At 36.7% G+C, this 11558-nt stretch overlaps 2 protein-coding genes across 2 annotated transcripts in view; both read right to left on the minus strand.

Moving 5' to 3' along the window:
* Positions 1–2434: 2434 nt before the first annotated feature.
* LOC107662511 (glucose-induced degradation protein 4 homolog) lies at positions 2435–6286 on the minus strand. The gene is made up of 5 exons (XM_016452570.1): positions 5938–6286; positions 5157–5216; positions 3734–3841; positions 3516–3617; positions 2435–2512 (listed from the first exon to the last, which is right to left on the minus strand). The coding sequence occupies exons 1-5, from the start codon at positions 6124–6126 to the stop codon at positions 2435–2437; spliced, it is 537 nt and encodes a 178-aa protein (XP_016308056.1). The 5' UTR covers positions 6127–6286.
* A 666-nt stretch (positions 6287–6952) lies between these two features.
* drc3 (dynein regulatory complex subunit 3) overlaps positions 6953–11558 on the minus strand; it is a 5176-nt gene continuing 570 nt past the window's right edge. Inside the window, exons 3-13 of the mRNA XM_016452571.1 lie at positions 11352–11468; positions 11112–11278; positions 10816–10962; positions 9480–9599; positions 9206–9318; positions 8938–9112; positions 8703–8834; positions 7875–7945; positions 7669–7792; positions 7428–7559; positions 6953–7063 (exon numbers count right to left, since the gene is read on the minus strand). Coding sequence (XP_016308057.1) covers positions 6953–7063; positions 7428–7559; positions 7669–7792; positions 7875–7945; positions 8703–8834; positions 8938–9112; positions 9206–9318; positions 9480–9599; positions 10816–10962; positions 11112–11278; positions 11352–11468 — 1409 coding nt within the window. The remainder of the gene's footprint in view (positions 7064–7427; positions 7560–7668; positions 7793–7874; positions 7946–8702; positions 8835–8937; positions 9113–9205; positions 9319–9479; positions 9600–10815; positions 10963–11111; positions 11279–11351; positions 11469–11558) is intronic.

An 11558-nucleotide genomic window follows, 5' to 3' on the forward strand; every position in this document is an offset into this window, starting at 1 on the left:
ACACACACACACACACACACACACACACACACACAAAACAAACAAACTCGCATCCGGTTCAATAGAGTCTTTATTTTCTTATCCTTTTGTGCCAATAAAAAGATCACTCATAATTGTAGAGAATGAAATCATTTGTGTACACCACAAACAGCCCTATTATGTACATCCCCTCCTTCTGTACTGTAACAGCATGTGCAGTGGCCTTTCATTTGCTTAGCATTTCTTGAAATAAATCTTGACCTTCAGGCAGCAGATTATTAGGCGCAGCAAACAAGCATCTTACGTCTTCATAAACATTTCTCTGTGACCACATTTCTGGTTTGAAGGACAACAAAAGAACCCAAACAGGAACGGGTGTCAAATTTACACATATTTGCAAAACATGTCAATTACTGGGTGTGTTTTAGACATTTTGCATGAGCGTTAATGTGCAGCATTAGTGGAATTTGGCCATGGGATGAGCCAAAATAAAGAATTTTCTATGTACAAAATGTCATTGGGACATCTCAACATAGCTAGGTTGAAATGTGGCGTGAACCTGTTGTTAAACACGTGCTAGTCTACAATTAAAAAGGAGGTTTTGGCGGATGAGGTGCAGCAATCTTTCATTTCAAATGCCCTTTCGTAACTCTCACATTCTTATAAGTCTTTCTGTACAGAGCTTAAAACGAATGATTATAAAAGTGGTTTATAGACAAATCTCTGATTTTTAAGGCAAAGGGGTTTGACTAAAGCTTAAATGGGTTTTGTATCATAAACGTGTCTCCCAATCTTTCAGCACCTCGCGAGAGGTTCCTTAAAGCCTCAGCCGTTACATTTTGTGCATTGTTAAGCTGTAATGGATGTAGATCACCAGAGCTGCCGTAGCATCAGATCATGGCTCTCAAAAATTGCGCCTCGAGGCTGATGGGTGGTTTAAAATAACAGTGTTGTCCACCATCTGGACTGTTTGCTTTGAAAAGTCTTCCTGAGCCCTCCAATAAAAACACTTGCTTATTCATCATGACATCTTCGGCAAGGACTGAAAGCCACGTTACGCTTCTGCAGCCTTGCGTTCCGACACGCCGCGTGACATTGGAGCTAATACCAATCAATACTCTCTGAGCTGTCAACATTAAAGTGAACAAGTGAGAAGTGATTATTCTCAAACCTAAGAGATTTGTAAGTAGGGTTGCAAAGGGGTGGAACATTTCCAGTAAATTTCCGGAAACTTTCCAAAAATCCCTGGAATATTCCAAAAAAATCCTGGAAAGTTTCCAAAATTTCTGGAACGTTTCCGAAATTTACTAGAAATTTTCCACCTTTTTGCAACCCTACTTGTAAGAAAGCCGGTTTCCACCTCAGAAAAAAAAAAAAAATGTTAAAGCACAATTCTGACTTTATTTCTCTCAGTTCCAACTTTTTATTTTCTCAGAGAAAGTGTCAAAATTATGAGATGTTCATTTCGGGAAAGAAAAAGTCAGAATTGCAAGATGTCAATTTAAAATTCAGATGAAAAAACTCCAAATTCTGGGCCAAAAAAATCTGAATTGCGAGATACACACTCGGAATTCCAAGAAAAAAAACAGACTTTTTCCTTTCCTGGAATTCTGAGATATTTTTTTGAAATTCTGAGGAAAAAAAGTCAAAGCTACATGATATAAATTTGAAACTCCAAGGAAAAAAATTTGAATTGCGAGAGGTTTTAACTTTGAATTTCCGAGATAAAGTCAAAATTGCGAGATATAAACTTCCAAAATTTAAAGGAAAAAGGCCAGAATTGTGAGCTGTTAACTCAGAATTTTGTGGGAAAAAAGTCAGAATTGCGAGATACAGACTTGGAATTCCAAGAAAAAAATGGCCTTTTTATGTTCCTGGAATTCTGAGATATAAATTTGAAATTCTGAGGAAAAAAGTCAAAGCTGTATGATATAAACTTGAAATTACAAGGGAAAAAAATAGAATTGTGAGATGTTAACTGAATTCCGAGAAAAAAAGATACAGGTTTGAAAATGTCAAAATTGCGAGATATAAACTTCCGAAATTCGAAGGAAAAAGGTCATTTAAAAGATGTTAACTCAGAATTTTTTGGGAAAAAGTCAGAATTGCGAGATACAGACTCAGAATTCCAAGAAAAAATTCTGACTTTTTCTTTCCTGAAATTTGAAATTCTGAGGTAAAACTTCAAAGCTACGAGATATAAACTTGAATTTCCAAGGAAAAAAATTTGAATTGCAAGATTTTAAATCTGAATTCTGAGAAAAAAAGTCAGAACTGCAAGATACAGATTTGGAATTGCAAGAAAAAAGTCGGAATTGCGAGATCCTAACTACAAATTTAAAGATATACACTCAGACTTGCCAGAAATAAATTAAGAATTGTGTAATAAAAAAAAGTCAATTACCTTTATGTTCACATTGCGTGGTGGAAACAGGCTTCCATATACTTGAGATTCTTATAAACTGAGCTTTTTCAGGTTGCATAGCAAAACAAGGAGCGCAAAGATTGTGTGATCTGGAACTAGGAACTGCTCCTGAAACAAACAAACACAACATTTGATTTATTTACACAATTTCACTAGATTTGTATATGTTTATTTAACTTCTATTGATGTACTACCATTCAAACGTTTGGGGTCAGTAAGATTTTTCTGGAAGAAGTCTCTTATGTTCACCAAGGCTGGGTTTATTTGATTACAAAATACAGTAAAAACAGAAATACTGTGAAATATTATTACAATTTAAAATGATGGTTTTCTATTTTTATATATTTTAATAAAGCAATAAGCCCCAAGAAGCCGTGGTTTACAGTGAATTTATAACCCTAAAACCCCCTTAGCTGTTATAAATTTACTGTAAACCACGGCTTCACGGGGCTTGTTGCTTTTATAAAACGGTTATTCCATATACGTAGTAAGGTTTCACAAAATAAAACAAGAGCAAATAAAGTGTACTAATATAAATAAAAACAGTATTCTTCCGCCAAACAATGTAGTTCCTCTGAAACAGTTGTGGTTCCAAAAAAGTAGTTGCCGAGCAACACACAGAAGTAAACAAAGGTGTATGTTCGTAGTGTAATTTACAACAGCTTCGAACGCGGCTCAGCCAATCAGAATCAAGGACCGGAACTATCCGTTTTATAAAATGTAATTTATTCCTGTGACACAAAGCTGAATTTTCACCATCATTACTTCAGTGTCACATGATCCTTCAGAAATCATAATAATATGCTGATTTGCTGCTCAAAAAAACATTTCTTATAATTACCAATAATTAAAACAGTTGTGCTGCTTAATATTGATACATAATATTTTTTTCAGGATTATTTGATGAATATAAAGTTCATAAGAACAGCATTTATTTGAAATACAAATCTTTTGTAATATTACAAATGCCTTTACTGACACTTTTGATCAACTTAATGCATCCTTGCTGAATAAAAGTATTAATATATCTTTCAAACATCAAGAAAAATCTTACTGAGCCCAAACATTTGAACAGTACTGCATATGGTTTTATTCATGAAATATAGTATACCTTCCACCGCATGAAGACGTAGTCACTGTTCTTTAGTTCTTCATAGTCAAAATCATCCGAATTAAAGCTCTTTGCGTACTGATAAAATGCTTGAAACTTCCCCTGAGGAAAAAGAAGAGAAAAACATATTTTAGCAGCTCAGGTTCTACTCACATTTGAGTCATGATGCATGAGTGTAGAGCATTATGCTCACACTGAATCATGACATTATTTATTACCCAGTGTTTTCGGTCGACATCCTCATCCGCGTCCCATTTCCTGGTTAAAAAAGGCCGTTTCTTGCTTATGATCTCCCCAGCAAAGAATGTAGTAAGCGTGGGATATTCCTACAGAGAGCAGCAGAGCGGGATGAGTAATGCTTTGCCTTCAGTCAGCTTTGCTGTGATCTGATATACATTTCTGACACAGACACACTAATTATTCTCGAAAAAGATCATCAAACCAAATGAACATCAAATGAATAGCGCATCATTGTCAGTGCACTTTTTATTTGGCCATTCTTCCTCGTCTCATGACGTTTTGATGTTTTAATAGCGTTTCTTATTTAAACTTAAGTATAGCATTAAAGTTGGTTAAGTCCAATTCATTTTCATTAATCAGTTCAAAGTGTCCATTTAAAATAGCCAACTCAAAACTCTGATTTAATGGTTTAATTGCACCAAATGTTTACTGAAGTATTCATGTAGTATTTTTATATACTGGAATGTTTTAATAAAAATACTCTACTGTTCAAAGATTTTTTATTTTATTTTATGTTTTTATTTATTTTATTTTCATAAATTCATACTTTCAGCAAATTGATCAAAAGTGACAGTAAAAACATTTATAAAATTACAAAAGATTTCGGTTTCAAATAAATAAAAAAATTTTATCGAAATTAAGCAGCACAACTGTTTTCAACATTGATAATAATAAGAAATAAATTATATTTGAGCACAAAATCAGTCACCAAATGAATCAAACCAGGAGTAATGCTTGCTGAAAAATCTGATTTATAATTATGTAATAAATTATATTTTAAAACTAATTCAAATAGAAAAGAATTATTTTAAATTGTAAAAAATATTTCACAATATTAGTGAAAACTGACATGAAAATGATTCAATATCATTCTTCTCTGAAATTCTTAGGGAAAACAATGGATAACAACCATTCTTTGATTATTTTTAACTAAATTTAATTTCTTTCTTTTAAACATTTTGAATCTGCTTGTTATAGTTATAGATGGCTAGACTGGAAGAAAAAAAAAAGTATGCTTTTATGCAATTTCAGGGAAACAACCGATATCAAAATACCAATTGTCATATCTGTTTTATAATTCCTTGACACACTATAACTGAGCTGCAGATCAATAAAGCTTAGAGCATTCGGCTGTTTAAAGTGGATTCAGGCTTCTGTATCTTGATGAAATCACTATCAGTGTGAGGACAGCAGCACTTCCAAACCCACTGTGCACTGCTCCAGTATCGCAGACAAACCAGAAGACCACAAAAGCAGAAACTCTCACACAAACAAGAGTAGCTTTTGTTTATCTCACATCCTGTCATACACTGATCACCAGCTACTAAATACCACATTACAGACTTAGTAAACAGGTCACAGTATGATTATGCAGTCACACTGACCACGAGTCTGTCTCACCTCTGTCAGACCTTTGATCTTGAGGTATCCACACAGGTATGAGTCCTCCATGGTCACGTGCTGTGGGTCCAAAGCAAAGGTTTTTAATAAAATCAAGGATGAACAGAACTGCAAATGTGGGTCAGTGCAGTAACATTCAATAAAACTATTAGAAAGTGCTAACCTGGCCTCAAACATGAAGTTATGACACTCAAATTGGCAAAAATGGGTAACTGATCCATACTGACTGTAACTGAAGATTCACTGACATACAATATTAGAAATGGGAAATGTGTTTAGCACATAAATATTACACATGCAAAATTATTAGAACACTAGTATATTCACCAGCTAAAAATGGTTTCTTTTCTTTTGCTGTAGTGTGTCAGTAGGAAATATCAGTTTCCATTTCAGTTATTACAATTAATAATTCCATTACAATTAATGGCAAAATGAATGTTTGGAAATGGAAACTGATATTTCCTACTGACACACTACAGCAAAAGATAGAAATAACTGACATAAAACCATTTTTTTAGCTGGTGAAAATACTAGTGTTCTATTAATTTTGCCCACCACTGTATGTAAACTACCTAGACAGCACTTCTGGACACAAAACTACCTAGTAGACTGCCTACTTACAAACAAACAAACAAACACCATTTTAGAGCTTCGCAGTCACCGTGAACTCTACCTAGACAGCAGTTCTGGACAAACACAGTCATTTGGATTCGTAGGTGCGTTGAAATCCAGAATACTGCCTAGCTAGGGAGCTCACTCGTTGCTAAGCATACATGTTTACCTGCAGAACCACCTCGACATCATAGGAGTTTCCTTTGCTCTTCTGGTAGCCGCGGAACTGGGAGCCGCTGTAGAGCAGAGAGGTGTTGACGCCGGGCTGCTGGGTATTGATCGGCGGGGGCGGAACGAGAGAGGCCGAGGCCAAGCAGGCCAGCGGCGAGCCCTGACAGCAGTCGGTACGGACCGGCATGATCGATCGCTTCCGCGGGGCTCTCCCCGAGCTCAAGCGGCCGAGCAGCGCTTATATGACGCGCTGGAACGGGAGAAAACGCGACACTGACAGCGCGATGCGTAAGTTTCGGAGTTTCTCCCGCAGGACGCGCGGTTACGTCCCCTTCACGGCAGAATGAGGGCGCTCAACGGCGAGTCATGTGACCCAGCATGCTGGTAACTGATTGGATGACGGACGTCGAGTAACAATGACGCTGAATGCTCATTGGCTGCGTTGGGAAAAGCATGAAGGGATTTGTAGTTCTACTTGATGGAAGCGTTACTGTAGAAATATTGGGAGTCGTTAATGTTGAAGATGTGACAGCTGTTTCTAAACAACGAAATTGCCAGTTAAACATGTTTAACGGTCGTCAGTTTGTATAAATAGATAAACAGTACCATTCTTGTTGGTATTATGATATTTTTTAATGTGTGATATTTTGATAAACAAAGTACATGAAACACATGCTTCGCAGAAAGGATTGTGTTAGCTATGGGAACTTAAGTAAATTTAGATATGTGTAATTGTAATGCTACATTTGTATATATATACAACTGCCTACACCCCATTTGAGAAATGCCCTTTTATGTACAGCTCACAGTCAACAAATGGAATTGCTGTAACACTGGTACCTCCCTGTAGATGGCAGCATTGCATAAAACACACAAAAAACTTTAAAACACATTAAAACTAATGCATCTCTGTGTTTAATAAAATAATACAGCTGCATACTTGTTTACTAACAACAAAAATAGCTCAATTAGTTTACAGTTATTTTTTTTATGACTCTGACTAGAGAAACATTTTAATGGTGCTCAGACAATCGCATGTCCTCCAGCTCATCCTTCACGTAACTAACGTAGTTTCGGATCTCTGAGATGCGCTTGCGATTCCTCTTCACTTCTTCATCATGTATCTATTAACACAAACAAAAAGATTCCAACATTTACATTTTATTTAATAATAAAAAATCTTTGTGAGGACAGCTGCGTGGTAGGCTGCACTGTGACAAAACAATATAATATGATATAATATAAGAATATAGTATAATAATACTTAATATATAATTGATAAATTAGTATAATATATAATATTAAAATAAATAACATTGTTAATAAGTTCAGGCACAGGAAGTGTGATCCTGGACAACTGCATGGTAGGCTACACTATGACAAAAATAAATAAATAAATAAAATAAAAGAGCCTGTAATATAATATAATATAATATAATATTATTGTTAATGTCTAACAGCACAGGAAGCGTGTTCATTATCACATACTGATTTCAGCAGTCCGCTCATCCAGTTGTTGATCCGCGTCAGTAGCTCATCCTCCCTGTTATCAATCTTCAGCAGGTGGGTGTCATGGGAAGCACTGACTGCATTGGTCACTGTGTCTTTATCTACCAACAGCTACATAGCAGCATAAGAAATGAGGACAAAACAGCAATCAATACTAAAATATGTGTCTGGGATTCTCTTTTGTTTCCACGTTAAGCGATCAAGACTGTTTTCCACTGACCATGGCCATATCATCAGGTATTTCCTCCTCTAGCTCATTTTTGACCACCTTCTCCAGTGTTGCCAAGGCAATCTCAAGTTGTTGTTCATGGTGCTGGTTCTCCAGGTCTCGGCACTGTGCAAATGTGTGCCAGAGTCAAAGAACTATTTTTGAATAAATGTATTTGTGTGTGTGTGTGTGTTTAGGATTTGTTGACAAAAGGATATATCCCTTGCACATATTCAATAAACCCTCCAACCATGTCTGAGATGTTCCTCTCAAAGTCTTTGAAGATGTCCTTAAAAAAAGGACAAAAAATTTGTGAAACTTCTATTCGGTTATTGTTACGATATGGTCCATATATAATAATACATTAAAGGAATATTTCTCTCAAAAATGAAAATTTGCTAAAAAAATATATATACTCGCCCTCAGGCCATCCAGATCCAGATGTAGATGAGTTTGTTTCTTTACAAGATTTGGAGAAATTTAGCGTAACGTCACTTTCTCACCAGTGGATGCTCTACAGTGAATGGGTGCCGTCAGAATGAGATTCCAAACAGCTGATAAAACATCACAATAATCCACACCACTCCAGTCCATCAATTAACATCTTGTGAAGATGCATGTCTGTAATAAATAAATCAATTAAGACGTCCTCTATCCATAATATTGCTTTCTCCAATGAAAGTCATCTCGTCTGAATCAGGAGAGAAATATGCACACATCAAGCACTGTTTACGAGCGAAAACAGTCCAAACCGACATGCAGCTTTTCGCTTCACAAGGCATCAGTTGATGGACTGGAGTGGTGTGAATTACTTGTGGATTATTGTGATGTTTTTATCAGCTGTTTGAACTCATTCTGACGGCACCCATTCACTCCATTGGTGAGCAAGTGATGTAATGTTAAATTTCTCCAAGTCCGTTCAAATGAAGAAATAAACTCATCTAAATCTTGGATGGCCTGAGGGTGAGTACATTTTCACTAAATGTTTACATTTTGGGGTCAACAATTCCTGTGACAATATATGTCTATAGGTTTTTTATTCTGACCTCCAGTTGGTCCACCAGCTGCAGTTCCAGACTCATGAGGGTTTCAAAGAGCTGGTTGGCCTGCTCCTGGCAGGAACTGATGTGGTCTTCAAGTAGCTCGACATCTGTGATCTGGTGCATCTCCACTATTTTCTGCAATAGAATGGAATTTCATTTGTGAGCATTTTGTTGTGTCCAGCTGGTGAGAAATTGCTTGTATCATTTTCCCAGCTTGCCTGAGGGAGAAGAAACTAACCTGCCTCCTGGAGCTTTCAAAGTCAGCTGCTATTTGTGCTGCTTTCTGCCGATTGTCAGCAACTGCCTCACGGGAACAGGTAAAAAAGGATTCCACCTCAGCCATTCTCTGAGCATGCTGAGTCAAACCCGCATCAAATATCTGCACACACAGAGCCTCCGTTTTGTTCTTAAATGTACATGGATTGTCAAGGTAAATGGATTGTTTTGAGGCCTTTTAGTATTTTTAATAGCAGATCTATTGTATTTGGCATTCCTGACAAGGATATGACTCAATCAATGCTTCCATTCCAGGGAGGAGAGCCAGTTTCTCCCCATCAGGATCTTCATCAAACATGCTGTTAAAGAGCTGAGGTCCATTCAAGAACTCCACGAATGCATCCTGTAAAAGAAGGAAGCAATATTTATTCACCAGTGTGAAGAGTATATATTACCTAGGCTAGTCCGGTAGAAAAAGAGGGACTTCAATACAGTAAATGTGTAAATCTGAATTATGAATCCTAGAACATTAAAGGCCTTTATCTAAATGGTAATGGTGGTCACCTTGTGCAGCTGAAGCTCCTCGTTGCTGATCTTCTGAGCCTCCATTGCCTGCTGTTTCTGCAGCTCAGTTTGTTGCATTCCCTCAATTGCATACTTATACTTTGTATTGGCAGTTTCACGCTATATATGTAAATACATGTAAAACACATTAATTATAAACAGAACTAAAATATAATAAGAATAAAAGAGCAACATTAGGACAAATGTTATCTGTCCCTTGTGCTTAATTGTACTGAATGTGTACTTCTAGTGTACTTCAAAAATGTACTTGCAGATAAAATATTAAAGGGGTCATATGATGTTGCTAAAAAGAACATTATTTTGTGTATTTGGTGTAATGAAATGTGTTTATGTGGTTTAAGGTAAAAAAAAACACATTATTTTCCACATACTGTACATTATTGTTTCTCCTCTATGCCCCGCCTTTCTGAAACGCGTCGATTTTTACAAAGCTCATAGGTCTGAAAAGCGAGGTGTGCTCTGATTGGCCAGCTATCCAGTGCGTTGTGATTGGTTAAATACCTCAAGCGTGTGACAGGAAATGTTACGCCCCTTACCATATTGTGATGCCCTGTCCGGCCGGAGCGACGAGACAAAAACATTCAAACCCATTATAAACGAGGCATTTGTTGCATCCAATGGGCATTCAGCGGGCTTGCGGCAACCACATGTGACGACCCTGGGCTGGACTCCGCTTCGGATCAGGATCACGGATCAGCTCCAGGCATGACGAAGCGGATATCGTCCTCTTTTGGAAGACCAAAGTAGTTTCGCTTTCACAACGAAACACACAGCTCTTCACGACATGGCGGCGGCGGCAACAATACTACAGCGAGAATAAAAGTTACGCCTTCTTTCTTTGCGTGAACATTTGGGCGGCGTTATGCAAATCTTCCCACATTGGGACGTAGACATGTGGGGGCGTGTTAAAAGGAAAAATTGAAATCGCATCATATGACCCCTTTAATTAAAAAGGCCATTGTACTCACAGAGAGTACACCTTCATGACTTACAGAAGTACACTTATTTTGATGTTTTGACTACTAAAGTACTTGATTAGAATTTGAACTGCAGTGTGTTATTTTATATTAAACTTAAGTTAACATTTTAAATAAATGACAACTTCATTACAAATGTGTAATTAAAAAGTATTTACATTACATTCAGTTCACACTTAAGTATGTTCTTTCAAAGTTAACAAGTACTCTTGTAAAAGTATGCTAGTGTGCTTCCTTTTCACGGGAGATATCCAAAATTAAGCCAAACAACCACAATAATATGCAGGTCTTATAAAGCAGTCAAAAAACTAGAAATGACTAATTAATGTCTTCCTTACCGTTTGTTCATCCAGCAGTCTGTAGTCCAGATAAACTAAGTCTGGAAGATACGCTGTCACAAATGTCTTGTACCTCTCTTCCTCACAGATGGGGTTTCCCGCAAGATTGAGAGTGCGTAAATTCTTAAACTTTCTTAGGTATAACACCTGCGGGATTAGATACGAGTTTCTTCAGCTTTATGTTTGAGTGACGTTCATGGATTAATTAAATTAATTGGATAAGTGGATAGCTGCATACAATGAAATCAGACACGCTTTATCACACAAGCGTATCATTTAAAATACAGTTGGCTTACATTTTCAAGTTGAGCAATTGCATTGTTTCCAAAAGAGAGGATGTGCAGGTCTTGCAGCGCGTCCAGGTTTTCAATGACAGAAATGCGGTTGTTGAATAAACTCAGGTCCTGAAGTTTCACAAGAGAGTCCAGTCCTTCAATCACTTCAATATTATTAAATGACAGATCTGAGGAATACAGGATTTACAGATTATTAGTGTCCGCATCTGTTTTGATATCAATAAGACAACCTGAACTCACCAAGCCAGACCAAATTAGTGAGGTTTTCTAATCCTTCAATCCTCTCAATAACGTTATTATCCAGCTGAAGTTTTGTTAAAGAGGTGAAATGCCACAGGTGGTAAATCTTCAGGATGTCTACAAAAAAACATCAATATAATTATATTTCGAAAAGACCCATATTTTTGTACCATTTTCTCATGCAATTCTCATTAACGTAATGTGAAA

Source organism: Sinocyclocheilus anshuiensis, unplaced genomic scaffold (assembly GCF_001515605.1).
Source record: "Sinocyclocheilus anshuiensis isolate Anshui unplaced genomic scaffold, SAMN03320099.WGS_v1.1 scaffold1265, whole genome shotgun sequence".
Classification (NCBI taxonomy): Eukaryota; Metazoa; Chordata; class Actinopteri; order Cypriniformes; family Cyprinidae; genus Sinocyclocheilus; species Sinocyclocheilus anshuiensis.

Coding starts and splice junctions, on each gene's coding strand:
- LOC107662511 (XM_016452570.1), bottom strand. CDS start 6,126: ATGCCGGTCCGTACCGACTGCTGTCAGGGCTCGCCGCTGGCCTGCTTG. Junction 5,217..5,937: donor ATGTCGAGGTGGTTCTGCAG/GTAAACATGTAT, acceptor TTGGACCCACAG/CACGTGACCATGGAGGACTC. Junction 2,513..3,515: donor ACGTCTTCATGCGGTGGAAG/GTATACTATATT, acceptor TGTTTGTTTCAG/GAGCAGTTCCTAGTTCCAGA.